General features: G+C 41.1%; 1 protein-coding gene across 1 annotated transcript in view; it reads left to right on the plus strand.

The window, feature by feature from the left end:
- diaph2 (diaphanous-related formin 2) overlaps positions 1–19,097 on the plus strand; it is a 411,814-nt gene that overhangs the window by 280,200 nt on the left and 112,517 nt on the right. Inside the window, exon 24 of the mRNA XM_069669466.1 lies at positions 12,975–13,099. Within this exon, the coding sequence (XP_069525567.1) occupies positions 12,975–13,099 (125 nt within the window). The remainder of the gene's footprint in view (positions 1–12,974; positions 13,100–19,097) is intronic.

A 19,097-nucleotide genomic window follows, 5' to 3' on the forward strand; every position in this document is an offset into this window, starting at 1 on the left:
GCTTTCAGTAAGTTTTTTTTTTTTTCATACACTGATTAATGCGAAAGCCTGATTGTCTCATTCTGTCGCAGTAAATACAAATCAATTTCTCTGTTTTTCACCCATACGTGTTTCCATGAGTATCGGTCATTCCACATACATCACAGTCCTGCATCGCTCCTGATGCTATATTCAGCTACTCTGTATGGGAGGCAGGGGGGGATAAAAACAAGAAAGTCAGCCAGTTAATTCATCTCCCAGCTCGAAAGTCTCATTACAATGCTGATGAGTTTAAGGATTGCCCGAGGTGGAAAGGGGGCTGTGTTTATGGCTCGGCAACCGTGCGTACCGAGTCTCCTTGTCTCATGTGGATGGAAAACAAAAGACATGCCGGCACTCCAGCCAAATTAATACTGAACACATCCCGGCTTAAATACTTCATGATTGTACATTTATTTAAACATATGTTTCCAAAGAGATGTTATGTCCTATAAAGTCTTTACGTGACAGCTGCTAAATGAAGACACATGTGGTCGGCGGGAGAATTGATCTGACCTTTGTGGCCGTGTAAGGGATATGAATCTCTCTGCGTCTCCTATATAAGTGTGATATAGGGACACGGGGAATCCTAATTTAGGCAGTTACATCTAGGTCACAGCACAGCTACAAGCAGAAGTGGAACAAGTTAATGTAACTCGTATGCCTGCTTTATGCAACTATCAATGGGTCTATTTTAGGAAGTAGTTGAAACATGTACTGTACATTCTCCCCCTAAAAAGACAAGACATTCTGAATGAAAGGACTTTTTTTATTGCTGAAAATATAAAAAACACCTTATTTTTGAGAGTTGTATTAAAGAGGAGGTAAGCACAAAACCATGTCCTTGATATATTCAGGTTTTTGTACATCAATTAGGCACAATAGAAGTCACAGGCTCTCAGGTTCAAGGCTGCTAGATCAAGTTTGTGTAGTAACAATGAATATTTTACTGAATTCAAATAAGTACTGCAAAGAGTTTTCAGAAATGTGTTAAAATATCATGTTTGACACTGAAAACATTACGTTTTTGAACAAACCGTCTGGTTGCAGGTGTCGCAGGCTCACACATCCAATGTCAAAAGGTTGGGACCAAGAAAAACACCTGAAATACCTGAAATAACACGACTGTATGGTATAACTTTGTAAAAAGAAGTGACTCAGACTCCAAGTTGAAAATAATAAAGTGAGGGTTGGAGAAAGTTGGCTGTAATTGAGAAAGAAAATATTCAATATACATTTATTATTTCAAAATATGGCAGACTTTATTGGCAGTAACATTTTTAAAAAAAAAAGTAATTTTAAACCACAATTTGATCAATATTGAACATTGCATTGAAAAAACACAACTTTTGATAAAACAGGTGTTAAAGTTTGCAACCTTAGATGCACATTTATGAGTTGCTAAGATTAGCATGATGGTTCTAACACTTGTTTTCTGCCGTTGTATTGAGGACTGTGGATATAACGAAATAAATCAAAATATATTCCACCAGCAACTGCCAAATCTTGAACCCAGTTCCACATCTTCCTCTCAGTGAGCCTATTTAATGCGTGCAGTTACCTTCACATCCCCTGCTCCGCTTCCCTTGTTCGGGAACCACCATAACCAGTCATCTGCGCTGGAAGATAAAACCAATATGCTGAGGCGATGTGACCTGCCATCTGACAGATGCCTCTTCAGTACGACAGCTCAGTTTAAAGCCAATCAAGACGAGTCTGTGGCTGTCTCCTCTCCTCCAGCGAATGCATAATTTCCATCTAAATCTCATCAATAATCAGAGACGGGGATGGCAGCAATTGGCATGATTGGCAGAGCTAACGGAACAATACTTGAAAAATTGTAAAGGATTGCTGTCTGCGTGGATGGATTGTGCAAATCAAACACGGCGTGATTAGAGGTCAGCATCACTCATTGTTGAACCACCGGACTGCTGGGTAGTGTGGTCCTCCAGGGCAAGAACACGTCATACAATGGCAGTGCAGGGAGTTTGCTTTCAGTATTGGAGCCCCATTGGCTGTGATGGAACACGTATATTCAAAGATAGAGTTTGGCATTTTGGGATACGTGCTTATTCACGTTGGATTAGAGGATCGATCGCACTCTCAAATCTGCCTGGTCAATATAAATCTGGAGCCAGGAGACGGTTAGTTAAAGGCTGGAAATGGATGGAAACTGTTTTTTTTTTTGCTCTGTTTAAAGGTCAAATGCCTAACAGCAACACTAAAGCTCACAAATTTACTTGTATGTGGTTTGTTTGTTTAATGTGTACAAAAATCTATCTGTTGACAAGGTTGTGTACAGAAATACTGGGGCACGCAACCACCCATAAAGCCACAGCAATAAAGTTAGTTGCCAGTTCCCTTCTCTTTCCTACCCCCCAATTTGGTCAAAGCAGGCAAGTAGAATCTTGTTTCTTGTCTTTATGCTAAGCTAAGCTAATGGTCTACTTGCTCCAGCTCTAGATCGGCCATATTTGATCTTATGTTAATTCCAAAATGTTTAAACACCTAAAATGTTGAGCTATTTCTTTAGGATTAAAAATAAAATCCACTGCCGTTCAATAAATCAGCATGAGAACCAAAAACCGATGTAGGCCTGCAGAAGCCGTTATTACCAGACATGTGGATAACCCCAAAAAAGGGAAATATGGAAAGAGAGGTTGATGTATCTGTGACAAACACTGAATAATAATCAATGTGATGCATTTTCTCCTGACAAAAAAAGCATGAATATGTATGCGTATGTAGGCTTTATTAGAATCATAAATATCTTTAGTCTGCTTCATCAACAAAAGGAAGGGAGAGATACAAACACAGTCCTTGAGTCATCACCCACCCTCACACTCTCCTCATGAGTCATGCACCACCACACATGTGCAGACGGTTAAGCACTGGAAATCTCATTTGTGAAATATGCTCAGAGATCCAAGTGATAGTTTGAAGAGACACGTATTTTAGCAGACGAAGAAAAATATAATTTCATTTGTTCGTGGGAGATAGATGACATTTACCTCTTTAAATTAAAGAGAACTAAAACTCATGCCAGTTTACCTTGAATATACGAGTGCACAGAACATGCTAATTAGTTAGCCACATTTCATACTGACAAATTAGTGATGAATAATAATGGATCTTATCATTTAGTGTGAACACAATACATTTAAATATACACATAGTGTTGTGTTAGTATATTCTATAGCTTAAATTATAACCTGCAAATTTAAGTCAATGAAGCTATTTGATTAAGATTTTATTCATTTATTTACATGATGCTACAGGATATCATCCACATAGCTTATTTCTATCATCATAATAACAATATTACCAAAATAAAACAAACTGATAATTACCTGTATTAAAGTTTGTATCCTGTATGTAAAGAAGCCTTATTTAAGAACTTTATAGAAAGAAAAAAACTAAATAACATTCATTAAATGACTTACTTTATACGCCCATATTAAGAGTTTCCTCTGTCTGGCAGCATCATCTCTCACAGAGGGAGCTCTTGAGCTACAAATGGAAACCAACAGAAACCCAAATAACAGGAGGGGGAAGAGAGAGAGTCTGAGGGGGAAAAAAAGAGAACAAAGAGTTACTAAAATACAGGAGGAGGGAGAGACAGAGAAAACTAAGCAAGATTTCTTTTTGGGGAAGTGAATGTGTAGCAGCAAAAAAGGATGAAGACTTACAGTCAAGGCTGCTACTGTATCTCACTTAGTCCCAGCCACGTTCACCTTGACGCTGCTGTTCATGAAAAGCCACCGTCAGAGACTACAGGAAGATGCATGGCAAATAATCTTAAGTTTAAAAAAGATAAAGCAAGTAGTGGTTGAAGTCGCATTTAAAGGAGATTTGTTGTTAATTTTGAGAGGAAGTAGTGAGTCTCACAGAATGGCTTATTGTTTCTTATATCGTGCTGGTGTCTGCTGCTGACGCCGCTCCTGAGCTCTTATTTTGCACAAGATCCAACATAAAATAATTTTTCATTATTAACATTCCAGCTATATGCATTGCTTGTGTTTGAACTTCAGAATTGTTAAACTATCTGAGACACTCCTCATTGCTGGATTACCCGTATTTCTCACTGTACATGTACACAGATTTAAAGCTTTCATTACTGAGGCAAACAAACATTAATTATTCTTGTGACAAAAAAATACATGTGGTTTCTGGCTTGTTAAACTTTGAAGTGACCCAAAATATAACATGCTTAAATGGTGGCTTTCCTTTGTGTAAACTCAACAAACTCCAGATTACTGATGATGGAGTAAGCGGGCGTTTTCATGGAAACAAAAGAACAAATGGTATCAAAAGCAAACACTAAACCGACATGATTATCACACAACTCTCCGGTTCACTCTAATGATCCTTCTTTAGCCAATTCTTTGTTGTTGTACTTTTCTTTTTAGCTTTAAAGCCATACAGAAAAGAACTGAACACTACCTGCACAGCACCAGACACCAGGCATTAGCCAAAAGTAAAACATCTACTAAAGCTAAAGGACCCGTTTTCTCAGGAGTTTTTCAAGACCAAAGCTTGAACTAAAAGGAGAATATTACACTTGCGTTCATCAGGTAGCCAGAGACACAACTTCAAATGAATACTAATGTTGCTCTGTGTCTGCTGGAGGCATAAATTGATAATCGTTTGCCACTAAGTTGGTCCCAGGAACTGAATAGGGTTATTAATGTTATGTCAGATGCTGTGATTACAGCTTCTTCGGCTGCTCTCCTCAAGTGGCACCAATAATCAGTTAATGTAGTATAGGCAAAACAACATTTATAGTAGCAAGGTTGATCTACTCTAAGATTTAATGATCTAGCATCACATCAGGATATGGCAAAACATGTATAAATCGCAAAGCAGACTGCACTTCATGTTTAAGCTCCTCAAATCATGGCTATGAGTGTAATAAAAATCCACCATATGTTTTTATTTGCTTTTGTACAAAACTTTTTCCTCCTCTTTGCCCGAAAAAGTTGATCTTGCCTTCTAAAGAAATCTTCGGCTTAACCCTCTTTTATTTGGCTATGAGAGAGAAAGAAAGCGTTTGAGTAATTTAAATGTTTAATTTGAGAGCATTCATACTTTAACACATTTAAAAACAGGATTTTAAAGTCTTTTCTGATTAAATTGGTCACGTCGAGCGATATTTGTTTGAGGCTGAATTGCTCTGCGTGAGTGCTCAGGTATCTGAGTGTATGTGTGCATGCCCTTGGGCTTGCTTACACCGTGGTAATAGCTGCTTGTGGCTATTGCATATTAGGGTGAAGTTGTTATACTTGAGTTTAAATATTTAAAAGCCCGGTGATTGTTTGAGCTCCATCTAGGAGGCGCATTTATAATGGTAAATAATACCACTGTTGCTTCAAATGAAAACAAACACTGTTAGCCATCAGGTTTTAACATTACACTTGGCAGTCAATAAGTCAAGTGAGTTTCTGGGTCTCTTGGATCTAGAAATGTCAAGTGAAGTGTGTCCCTCGGAGCTGTCAGGTGAAATAGCCTCTGCTGTGTGATAAGGTACAACTTTGAAGTTGTGAATGAGGTTAGAGGCATGAGTCAACCTCCGCAGGATATCATGAGTGGCGCACCCCATCGCTGAGCATCTCCCCTGTTTATTACACTCACACACGTCGTGTCCTCCCTCTGCCTCAGGAATCCTAAAACAGTTGTGAATGTTGATGTGTGCAAGACCGTGGACATATTGTACTCACTGTGGAGTACAATAATACATTATTGAGAATATGGGGTTTTTCAGTCATCGAGGCACGGCGCAGTCATTAGCAAACAGTAATTAATTAGTTGGTGTACCAGCAAGCGTGGCTTCACAAAGATATCAGACAGTGTGCATCTGTTCGCTTACCTTGATGAGGACAAAGCGGTGTTTTTACAGAGCGTAGAAATCCACTACACTCGACAGTTCCCTCTTTTTCAAGCAAGAACGATCATGCCAACGAACATGCGTGGAAACAGACAGCGCATTAAGCACCTCAGGCTACGGTCACTCATCTCCCTTTGGTATCCTTCATGCGCCAACTTTCTTTCATTTGGTTTTAGAAATCGTCTCTGCAAACCCAGACTTATACACTCCTGACATATACCTGTCTGTTGTCTGGTGTGACACCAGCATCATATCAATATCACAGAAAAATATGTCTTGGCACAGAGAAATGACCGGCTTCAAGTAAGTGCATGACAATCATTTAGATGGTCGGTTGTCAGGAGGGAGGAGGTAAACCATTACGCCCCTGCGAGATCCGTATTCCTTTTATTGCGGTGGGCAGCGCCTCACACATGGCACCAGAACATCACACTGACTGATTTCCTCAGCGCTTCCCAGGGAATTGTCATCACCCCAGGTCAGTGTCTAAACTTTCCAATGCATCAAAATATATTGTAATTGACTCCATTTGTAATTCCTCCAGAGATCTGGCACTGGCCTGTAGCTCTGATGGCTGCCGAAAGCAATAAAGTCTCACAGACATGACCTCCATTGTAAACAAGGCCTCCTTCCAGAGTGTGAAGTACAGTGAGGGGTGGGTTTTTTTTCAGGGTAGCTGGCTACACTTTTGCTCTTTGGCTGCGGCTCATACGGGCCTTCAAATGTTGTAATTTCAAAGGGATGTGCTTCTAATGTCATGTTTTATTCTTCTTGGCTTATTGCCCACGCCGCCCTCTCCTTTACTTTATAGATCTTACAAATTTAGAATATTAGATCACCAGATAATAGTGCTTTTTTTTTCTCATTGACACCAGTGTTGGAGGGAGATCAAGTAAATACTGCATTATAAATTTGTTACATTATAGATATGCGTTAATGCAGTGCGCTGTAGCAGTAATAATTAATGTTATAGTAATAAATATAAGAGCAGTGCTAATGTGCTGTAAGTAATCAATGTATTTTGTTGTGGTATAAAATAATAACATTAAGGGACTTTGTCGGGGGTTTTTTCCCCACTACAACATTAAATAATATATATTTAAATTTCTAAATTGATAATGTATCCTGTTAATTTAAGTTAAAATAATTCCATCCTAAATATTAATTGCACAATGATTTGTTAAAGGCTGAAGCTGGCGATCGTTGCTGCGTTGGGCTCTTACAGATTTACCGCTGCATATTTTAACCTTATGGTTTCTGTCTCTGGGGGGACATCGGCTCTAATCTGACAACAAATCCTTCATTACGATAACAGTTGTGTCACATGCAGGGGTTTAAGGCAAATGCAAATTAAAAGGGGAAATAGAGCAAAAGTAAGAAGGATTTAGCTTTTTATGTGCTCGCAATTAGTGCGACGTTGACGGGGAAACGTTTGCGCGCCGTGTGGATTTGTGTCCTCTGAGTGAAATTAATGACACAACATTGTTTATTTTCTGGTATGATGCAAAGTCTTCTTTACGTGTGTAATTATTTATAAGGGAACATTGCTACATCGCTACACTGTACATAACATTCATTATTAAAAGTAACTCTACTATCAAAGCACAGAAGTGAATATCAGAACAAGCTGGTCGAATTTGCATGTTGGCTGATAACACAAAATTGCACCATACAGTTACTAATATTCCCCTGAGTTTCCTCCTCTGTCTGTGCTGTCCATTACATTCCCTTATTTGCCACTTTCTCTTGCCTGCTGTTCTTCACATCACATGATCTGAGGTAATCAGAGAAAACAATGTGACTGTTTTGCCACAGGAGCAATATCACTTTCACTCCCGCGACTGGAGCGGCTTTGATTCCTGCTGAAAGGGGAACACATAGAGTTGTGTTTATCCTTTTGTCTCGTTGCTCTGCCGTAGTGTCGTCTCGCCTCCCACTTCATCTCGCATTCACTTTCAGGTGCCACCAACAGCTAAATGAAAGAAGACAAAAGATGATTTTTATTAGGGATAAAAAAATAGAACAATATAACTCCTCTTTCATAGACAAAAGATCCGTCATGTTTCGGTATCATCCCGCTGATCGATAGCCAGTTTTACCCTCATGTGATGAATACGCCTCTCAGCAGGCGTTATGTGTATCTGGTCATGTGTGGAGTCCCCTCAAGGTCGTCCTCTCTTTACACCCTGTGTATGCAAAGAGGCTGTGAGAGGAGAAGATAACAAGCCAGGCTCAGGTTACTTCTTCTGGGCTCTTTAAGGTTTTAACTTCTATAATCTCTGGAGCTTTAGAAACCTTTCATATACGATGGAAGTGCTGATAAAAATCATTGTTTATTGAACTAGGCTGCCCACACAAGTCATGTGGTTCTGGGGATGTGATCTCGATGAATCGGTGGGTCGGTTGGATGGCCAGACACTTTGGTACAGGCCAAAAATAACTCAAGAGGGACTGATGGATTTTGTACAGACTCAAACGTTTCTCTTTACTTTGGGTTACTCCTTTTCAAAAGGCCCCGGCTCTGAATCGTGTAAATGTCTTGATTGTGTAACTCCTGTCTTTATGATATCCTATAATTCAGCTAACTCGCAGACATGCTATTCAACCATGCTGAATCATAGGCTTAAATATACAAGCATTTACAGGAAGCATGTTTCTACCATCTCTTCTTTTGAGTATCCGTTTGTCTTTCTCTCCTCCTCATCTCCCTCACACAAACACACACTTTCCTTGGCTGCGGTGACGAATGCGTTTATGAACGACCTTCTCCTCCGTTTTTATGTTGCATTCGTCTTTGTTTTCACAAGTGTTTAGATTATTTAAAACTTGATCTTTTATTCGATGTTGGCAGCAACGTTCAAAATAAATCTCAATTTCCTTTGTAACCTTTGGCGGCTTTGCAAGAGCACTCCATGAAAGATTGGTATTATTTGTCTATAAATCAAAATGAAAATTGCCCCCTTCCACAAATGACTGAATATAAAGTTGACATCTTCACATTATGGCGCTTGATTTGGTGTTGCGAGCTACACAGTATTTTTTCCCTGGCAGTTTATTTGAAGGAAACAGGGCAAAGCTAAAGGAAATGCTTTTTGTCTGTCTTTTGTTCATGGGAATGAGTAATGCATTATGGGCCGGAGCTGTTCCAGAGCCATTATCCATAACTACGTTGTTGACCACAGAGGGAGTTTTTATGCGCTTCTTTATTCACACAAGTTAACTTCTTGTCTTTTTAATGGCGTTTGTCTTTCTTTTACCCTTTCTTGTCCCCGATGCATCACTCAACTCCTGCGGTTATTTCTTTCGCCTGACAGGAAGTAAAGAAAACGGCGGGCGACATAAAGAAATGACATGTTTTTTCTTGCGTAAGGAGTCTGCGTGTTCCGGCTTGAAAACCTGCAGACTGATATATTCCTCCTGCTTTTTGTAAAAGACACTAGCAGGCCTTGCTGACAGAAGTCATTAGAATAATTTTACATGTTTGAGAAATCCTCTCTGTGTTGAAAAGACTGAATATACAACCACCTTTATCCCCTCTGTTTCTCCGATGATCCACTTGTAATGTGTATTCAGAGGAAGATACCGCTGTGGCCGAGCTTTGCACCCTGGAAAAAGCAGCGTTACTTTTGTGCTCATTCTACTAATGATATCCCAGAAGAACCCGCGCTATGATCTGTAGAGACTAGATTAGTAGAGCGAAGAAGGGTAGTGGCGTTAATGTATGCATTTCTAAAAAGCATAAACATACCATCAACATGTAAACAAACCAGGGACCAAAACATTACGCTTTACCCGGCGCATTTATGTGTGCCAGTTTGTCTCAATGTTAAGCAACTCCCATGACAACAATAGTCTCTATTGTACTCCCCTGGCTTCACTCTGATCCTGTTAATGGCTCCCCTGGTTAGCTCAAGCCACTGTTTCTTGGCTTCCATGGTTACTATGATCACTGCTGCAGCCAAATTATTACTCAATACTATCACTCATGCCACAAGCGGCTATCAAAAGCCCCAATGAATGACGGAAAAATCTTCCCATGGCTCGAACGTAATTGTTTGCTCTCTTGCATCCATCTGTCCAACCTACCACACTGTTCATTTTCCTTTTTCGCCATTAGCGGAGGATGAGATCACTGTGACAATAGCATGTGGATCTCAGAGGCCCCATCAGTGGAGAAACAGGGTATGTGATAGTGCGGTTTTTCTCACTGTCATCCCCAGGAGTCGGCTCTGTGAGAATTGAGGAGGAGGAGGGATTGTGAAACTCCCAGTTACTGGATCAGCCCAGCCACTCAGCTAGCTGCAAAGTCTAATAATGACAGTGACCTCACCCCTCGCTCTTATTCTGTTGCTTCTGGACTGATCGCAGCCGGCAGATGGTGTGCATCTGGGAGTGTGTACTTCCCAGCAAGGACACCTTTGTGTTTCTGTTGCGGGTTGCATCAGTGTGCCAGGAGTGGATGTGATCCACAATCTCGCCAACCAATTTTATTGTCAGAAAATGAGAAAAAAGAACAAATCCAAGCTATGGAATTGATGTAAAGCAAGACAAGGTTGACCCTCGTGTCACTGAGGCCACATCTCCTGACAGCTTGTCCATTACCCCGCTCCTCACTCCCTCCGCACTTCAATTACAGTCTAGTGGATGGGCTAACCTTGTAGCAGTGTAGGTTAAATGTTGTAAGTTGTTGAGGAGGGCTGTCTTTATCACTGTTTATATTGGTAATCAATCAATGTTTGAAGCAAATCACGTTGACAAGCCTCAAAATAAGATGGAGAGGTTGCTGTGCATGCATGATGCGCACTTCTGTCGGGTGATGATTGGTGAAAGGTCGGACATTCATCAGTTTTTCATTTACTCATATGTCACTTGCAGATACACAGACACCGGTGATTTTAAGTGTACATCAAACCAAGACCACACATATGTGTCACTCATCAGCAGACAGCAGGCCATGTTTAAAGTGATCATCTCAAAGATCTAAGTTTTGTTCTCTTTGGCGGCACCTTATGGTGGTAAACGGTAATTGCAGGAGCACACTTTCCAGATATCCAGACAGTGTTGCATGTGTGACTCTGCTCTTGATTTTCCTCGCTGACGGTCGCTTTCCTTTTTAGACTGTTTGCCTTCATCTGAGCGTCGAATTTGTTTCTTTTTCTTTGGATTTTCACTTATTTCTGAAGTTGTATCTGTAATCATCGATCTTTTCCTTGTTTGTTCAGCCATAGTAGATTACTGTTTACTCGCAACACTTGCAGAGACCAGAAAAGCAGCCGCTTAGCTCCGCCTACCCTCTCTGGCAGACCAACCACTTCTGGCTAATGGAAAACGCATCACTAACTTAAAGCTAAAGTCGCAGACACCCAGCCTGTAATACTGCAAATGCAAAGGCTTTCATCAGCGGGCCATAGGCTCAATCATCATTGTGTTACCCCATTCGGTGATAGATAGTGATTTAACAGACATTTATTTAAATGAAAATCTTCCAGTTTATCACTTTTCCATTTCTTTTAGAGTTGTTTGTGTGATTGCTTCCACTCATCTGTTTGATTTCCTGTTTGTCTTTAACCAACATTTTAAAACTCAAGCACAGAGTCGGATAAAGCTCGCTGATGAACGCTCTCAAGAGGAAGAATCATAGCGGGTTTTCAACCTCGAACCGTTTTGTGTTGTATATGTGCAACCTCCAAGTTTCAAATTAACACATCTCTTGATTCACAAAGTCTCAAAGAGGAAAATCAACTGAAAAACTTCAGTGACCCTGTGAACTTCTATCTGGCTTTCAAATCTATCTTTGTCAGGTCCAAAAGTCTGGGTTCGAAATGCTGTCTATTTAAATATCTTTGAAGTCAGTGTCCAAGTATTTCTCCCTTCATCTTCCACCTAACATCACCATCAGTATCTGTTATGTCCCACCCTAACAACTATCCACAACTGACCCAACAAAACCACATAAAACACCTTATAAAAGTCAAAACCATGGGATTTATTAAAGGACAATTAAACGACCAAATCATTAACTGAAGACCAACAAAACCCAACAACACAAAATCCCCGCTGAGATGCAGGACCACAGCAGTCCCCACTCCAGAAGCCTCTGTCTTCAGATGTCATATCTGGGGTTGAACCTCGTTGATCAATCACCTGCGAAGAGCTGGGAAGACACAACAGAGAGGGGGAAGGGGACAAACTGTGCAGGGAACACTCACAGCCGTAACAATCTTGTAACTTAGAAGTATATTAGGATCTGGCTGTGGTCTGCCCTCTGTCGAGCACTTTGTTGTTCTCGCCTTGTGTCTATCTTTTGTCTGAATGTTCAGTCTTGTGCGACTCAGCCAAGGATGATTTAAATGGAAAATAAATGTAAAGTTATAGTTAAAACAAAAGGCTTTCAACCAAGTACCTTGTATCCTTAATGCAGTCAATATTGCAGTGAGTTGGCAAAGCCTAGGAATGAAATAAAATGTATGGCTGTGATTCAATTATTCATAAAATGAAGGTAGATCTTGAGAGAGATGAAGGGACATGTTTTTGCGACTGCTTTTATGCATATAACTTTTAATGTTTCTCCCTTTATGAAACCAGTTGTTTTGATAACCTATATATATGTATGTGTTTGCAAGAGGCCGTGTTAGTGTTTGTGTCAATAAGACTCAACCCCTAACAGAGACCTAAACATGGAACTGCAGCCATGCTCCTGTCCCGTCTGATCCCCTAAGACTCTTCTCGCTGTTTGAAGTCTCCACTTGAAAGGCCTGATCTGAATACTGTGGATTTCACAGCTACTCCGCAAACAGTGATTACGGACTGATTAATGAGCCGTGCACACACACACACACACACACATTTCACATGCTTTCTGGGCCACACACAGATATATTATGCAGGAGTCTGTATGTCGCAACTTACAGTCTAACTCAGATATAGCTGTTCTTTATTCAACTTCAAGCAAGTTAACAGGGATCGCTCTTATTTCTATCACTTCCTGTAACTTGGAACCTGTTCTTACGGGTCTTATTGTGGTTTCTAATTGTTTTCTTACATATGTTTTCTTTATTTTTCTTGTCTACAGTGTCTGCTGAGATCCTAAAAAGCAGTTTGACCACCATGGAACGGCAAATTCAGAGGTTGGAGACCGACATCGAGAACTTCCCCAAAACGGACGACCAACAAGATAAGTTTGTGGAAAAGATGTCGATATCCTTTTTATTGTGGTGTTTTAACACCGTGCTTGGGTTTAAAGTAGAATTCGCTCCGCAAAAAGTACTCTACTAGCATATTAGGGCATTGTGTCTACAAGTTTGTTGACAGCAGTGGCAAAGGTGCTCGCCGCTCTGCTTGGCATTGGTAAGCAGTTTAAGTCACTTGGTGTGATAGGTGGCACCCAAGGGAACTCGGGGGAATGGATCTGGCTGCCTCGCCGTGAGATGTTGATCAGATCTCCCTCTTCACTCCTCCCCGGGTCCCAAGAGTGAAATCATGCCCGTGGCTATTTTTACTGCACTCTGCCACCGTCGCCTTCCCCCTGGGGGACTCTAATAGGGGCTCTAGCCCCTCGCACCAACTTATCGCCCATCCCTGATTTCATCTCCTGACCGGCCACGAGCCTCTCCACACAACCATCCGTGCACTATCTCCTCTCATGGCACCTCTCCTGTTTCGATAACAGAGTGTTTCACTTAAAGCCGAGCATCTCTGCTCCCAAATTGAATTAGCCATGTCTCTGCACTTTCTTGAATGCCCTTTCTGAGAGGAGAGGTCCTCACTGTATAGGTTTGATCAATGGTAGAAATCAAGTCTGTTGTCAATACCCTGAGGCTGGGCTTCCTTTCATGGAGACACAAAAAACAGTAAAGCAGTCAGCAGTCTTTGTCTCCTGCTTTATCAAGAAAAGGAAGAATTACTCGAGCGCAGTTTAACAAGTGAGTAGGTGTTTCCATATGCTGGGTGCTCACACGTAAGACAGCATTTAACCTGATTTTTGCTGCCTTTTGTCTGAGATTTATTAAGGCTGACTTTGCACATTGGGTGGTATAAGAGTAATAGCCCTCAAACACATTAACAATCTGCTCCAAGTCAAAGAAGTGCACTTAAATTTGTGTAATTAAAAAAACTGAAGCCCAGACCTCCCGGGCGGCAGCGGCTCGGAGGCAGAACAGGCAGGCAAGAAAGCTACTCTGCCCCCCGATGTCAGTATCGATTCCCGGGCTCCTTCGGGAACTAAAGGCTTGAGTGAGAGGAAATGGAGAAGTGTAGATATACTGCAGCATGGCTCTTCCTCACTGTCTGGAATTCCTCCCCAGAGTGTGGCAGGGAGAAGCTGGCTGGCCATGACCTGCCAACACCTCACTTCCTCCCCTCGTCTTCCCCCCTTTTTTCCTCATCTCACCTGATCAAGTTTTTTTGTCCCAGGAAGGAGGCTCAGTCGGATTTAATAAGCTCTATTTTTGCTCCTGCCTTATATAAAGTAGCCACCCGTCGGAAAAGCACTGACAAGCGTATGTATATTTCATTCTCCATCTGCGTCGTGGCCCATTTTGGGCTGTTGTCGTAATGCTTAATGATACACTTCCCTTGATTTTACGAGTAGCAGAATTGCTTTAGTTATACATGTTTTTTAATCATAATTTTTACTGTTCTACTTTTTTTTTTTTTTTAAGGGAGGGGGGGGATGCACGCACACGGAGGCACAGAAAGGAGTCAAATGAAAAGTGCACGCTAATTTGCTCTAGCAGTTAGCTCCCTGGAGTGTTCGAGCTGCATTTCATCTCATGTGTATAATAAGTGATAAAATTGATAATAATTTAATCATCATAATACTTCAGGGAACTTTTCCTTTCACTATGTGGTGCTGAGTTTGTATTCAGAGTAGACTCAGAGTCTCTTCTTGATGTAATAGCACAGCAGAGGGATGCAGTCACATTTTGCTGAAGGCCTGTCGAGCAGCTGTTTGTTTCTAACAGCCGGGTCTTTGTGTATGTGTGTATACATGCGTTTGTCTCAATTTAACCCACTTGGCGTTATCTCCCAGGACAATATTTTCCAACACGTCTATGATATTAGATGTCCACACAAGAGATGGAGAGCGCAGGCTGTGTGTGATTCGCTGAGGTTTTTTTAGTGCCTTTAGTAGCTCAGGTAGCGCTCTAATCTGTGCAGCGCGGCTAAGTGTTGGAACAATGACAGCATGAAATACAGTGCTGTACTTTTTGGGTTGACATTTCCTTTGGTACACATAAGATAGCAGAGTCAAGGCACACGTACCTTTTTAAACTTTTCCCTGGATTAAAAAAAAGGATGTTGGCTCCTTGAAGCATGACAGATGGAAGAACAACAACTGCTAAAAGTCGTGCATTTGATGCTTGAGCAACCCTGAAAAAGTTAAGTGAAGCTCTGTTGTCTTGACTGTTGGGCACTGTGATGAATGAGTCAGTCTGCCTTTTGTGTGTGTGTGCGCGCGCTAGTGTGTGTTACAAAGATACAGGGGCGAGGAAGGAGGAGAGAGAGAGTAATTTACAGTGTGTATGTGCAGGTGAGTACATGAGCCTCTGTTTCACTTTGACTCTTGTCAGCTTTTTTTCCCCCTTTGATTAATTTTGGGAGGCCATGGTCACTGCAAGGTATTTTGAATGTAATATGTGCCCCAAAGCAGCTTAGTTTTAATTAAACATTCAACAATAAATTATGATTTTTTTTTTCCCTTGCCGTGTTTGATTAGTGTTCCTAATTTGTTTAGGCTTCAGAGTTTTCAGGTTTCACCCATTAAAAAGTCTGATACATTCCCGGCACAAACAGCTCTGCAGTCGTTATCAGCGGTTTGATTTGTTTACCTTGCAGAGGAAATCAGTCCATGAAGGGAAAAACAAGGCGAGAGATCAGTAGCAGTTATGAAATCGAGGGATAGAAGTGTGCGGTGAAAGAAAGGCAGAGGGAAAGACGGGAAGAAAGAGAGAAAGTAGAGCTTAGTGGAAGCACTTCATTTGGCTTTATTGATACATTTTTCTCCTTCCATTACTGTAATGTATGCAAATGACTGAATGGGGTGTTTGTTCAGCAGTTTAGTGATCTCTATCTGTCAGAAGTAATGGGAGCCCACAAAGGCTGTAGAGCTGAGGCACAAGCCCCCAGAGAGCCCTATTTCACCAGAGAGGCTATGGCCATTGCATGCACACACACACACACACACACACACACACACGCTCATTGCCACTTCCTGCTGGATATGATCGAGTAGAGCTGGGGGGGCTTCGAGCAGGACTCTGCATACTGGAATATTAATGTTGGAGAGGTGGCTCGATGCGGATGATGAGAGAGCGGACTGAACCTTGATGGGTGCCTGGACATGTCCAATACATCTCGGCGCCGCTGTGCTCAATGCCTTAACCCAATCCACTGATAAGTAGCTTAACCTTTTATTTCCCAGAAGGCCGGAGTCAGAGCGCATCATTCTCTCCCGTCTTCGCGCGTTGAGCGACAGCGAGCTGTCCTCTGGGGCCAGTTTCAATAAGATATGTTAGACTGAGCTAATAAATTTAGCACAGCCTTAATTTCTCTCTTGGAACAGTTAAATGCAAGAAGGACAATCTCACAAAAATTAAGATTTATAACTAAAGAGCTAAACCACAGCTTTTAATAGTGTCTTTGTTGGAGATATATGTTTTTATTCTATGTGTGTTTACTCTCTTTAATGTGGTTAAAACATTTTTGACGCCCTGTTTGCTGACGTATTTTTGCTTTGTTTGTTGCCGCCACTGCTTGCGTGTGTGCATGTGTAAGAGTGTGTGTACAGGATTTTTAGATCATATGGCTGCCGGTATCCTGAAAAGAAATACCAACCATAAAACTTAATAAGATTACATCAAAAATATGTGATAACTGTTTACCCATTTTTGACCTTGTGTGTGTGTGTAGTATTGTGAAACAGGCAGTGAGTTTAAGTAAACTGTCCTTGTACCCGATGAATTCTTCCACAAAGCTGAGTGAATGGAGTTAAGTGGCTTGAAGTCATTGCTCATGGCCGTGCTTTTACTTTGAAAAAAATCTTACCCAGAATTCTGAGCAAAAATCATACCTTCTTGAGATAACACCTCTGAACCAAGAGAGGATTCAATCTTGTTATGTTGTGTGGACAAAACCGTAGCTCTTATCTCTTTGCTGATTTTGTCCTGTGCATGCTTTAGTGGTGTTTTTTTATTCTTAAAAATCTCATCCTGCTTTCTTTGTATTGTTATATGTATCTCTCACTTTACATTTTTGCCCTGGAAAATGTAAACAAAGGCAGTGTGCAGTTCATCGCTTTGTCTGGTACCTACCCCCCCACCAGCAGTTTCAGGCATTAAAAATAACTATATAGAAATAATCAATCTTGTCGCTGATGGTCTGGTTTGCTTTTGTAGCCCATATAGAGTAATCAGAATAAATTTCAGTCTGTTTCATAACCAGCGAAAAACTCCTCACAGGAGCTTTAATTGAAAAATTATTTAACGTGGTTTTAAGATGCCCCTATTATATTTGGTGACTTTTTTTATTCATGTGTGCATTTGTTAGTGTGTGTGTGTGTGTGTGTGTGTGTGTGTGTGTGTGTGTGTGTGTGTGTGTGTGTGTGTGTGTGTGTGTGTGTGTGCAGGATCAAGAATATACTTTTAACTAAAAAGCAGCTATATGATATAATAAAAATATGTGATTACTATTTACCCATTATTAACTACAATAATGAAGATGTCACACACTGTTGTGTATATGTGTGTCAGTGTGTGTGTGTGTGTGTGTGTGTGTGTGTGTGTGTAGTATTGTTAAACAGGCAATGAGTCTGTAAGTATGCCCTTGTACCTGATGAATTTTTCCACAACGCTGAGTGAATAGAGTTGAGTGGCTGAAGTCATTGCAATATTACCCAGAATTCCGAGCAAATCAGTCCTTCCTAAGAAGCAGGCAGCATTCCCCAACTGATGTGCTTAAAAAACCCTTTTGTTAGATCTCTTCATGAGACCAGTGTCTGAACCAAGAGGGAATTTAATTTTATAAATATACTATTCTGACAGCAGCGATATATATGTACAGTTATTATTGATACCTTCTGGTGAATGTGAAGCTTCCTACAAATCCCACACACCTAACTGTGCCAGATTCTCACACCACCTCCATCGCCCACACAATGTCAGGCCAGACACACTTTGACGCGGCCCCGGGGCTCGCCTGTAATACCAACCTTTATGGCCTTAAAATCGACTGATGCATTTTTACAGTTACCACCTTTCTGCTGTTCTCAGAGACTTCAGTCTGATTTAGTTCACACATCAAAGGAGGAGGTGCGCTACAATGTGTTTATGGCTGCCCTTTGTCTAACAGCAACAGTTTGAGGCTCTCTTTGCTCCGGGCTAGGTTTGTGTACAGGTTTGTGTACACAGCATTCTCTTGTATCGGCACCAGGCACTTAAGGTTAAATAAATGGTGTTAGTGAAACAATTGTTCTATTTAGCAGGCTGCTGGGTTTAAAGCGCAGGAACATCCCCTGTTAAAGGCTTGTTTTGTGTGGAGGAGCACAGGCTTGTTTGGAGACACTGTCTCTCTTAAGTACACCTTTATGCGTGTGAATGAGAGGTAAGTCAGATTATTTACAGACTCGTGTTTATTTCTGCATGTTTGCATAGAAGAAAACTGGGTTAAAAGATGCTGGTGGCACTTTCAGCAGCTCCTTATAATTCTTAAAGCAGAAATACACAAACAACCCCCAACCCACTTGTCACACATACACACATAAGCTCTCTCTTAATCACCACCTTCTCCCGAAGTCCCCCCCCCGCACACCCCCAGCCCGAGTGTTTTCCTCCGCTAATGAAATTCACTGTAAACTGTGTGGCCAATTAAGTGAAGCACAGATAAACCACGGAGCCTTTTAATTACCCAAAATTTAGTGGGAACCAGTGTAAATAAGAAGAGGTGCTTAAATCTGTTTTCCAGGCTCCGGTCCTGTTTCTGTATCACCTCAATGTGGACGTCCAGGCTCGGCGAGAGAGCTGCAATCAGAAGAACAAATAGACATCTTTTATGTTGCATTCTGCTAGATTTTAATTAACGCATTTAAATAGGTAGGTCTCTCCAAAAAAAACCTGCTTAAATTAATATTGTAATTATAATTACAACACAGACAAAGCACAGAAATACAAATGAAAAAAAAAGGTAGTGTTGCTTTCTT

The sequence above is a fragment of the Semicossyphus pulcher genome, unplaced genomic scaffold, assembly GCF_022749685.1.
Source record: "Semicossyphus pulcher isolate SPU_LCO1_2020_fin unplaced genomic scaffold, fSemPul1.0.p SCAF_2, whole genome shotgun sequence".
Taxonomy (NCBI): Eukaryota; Metazoa; Chordata; class Actinopteri; order Labriformes; family Labridae; genus Semicossyphus; species Semicossyphus pulcher.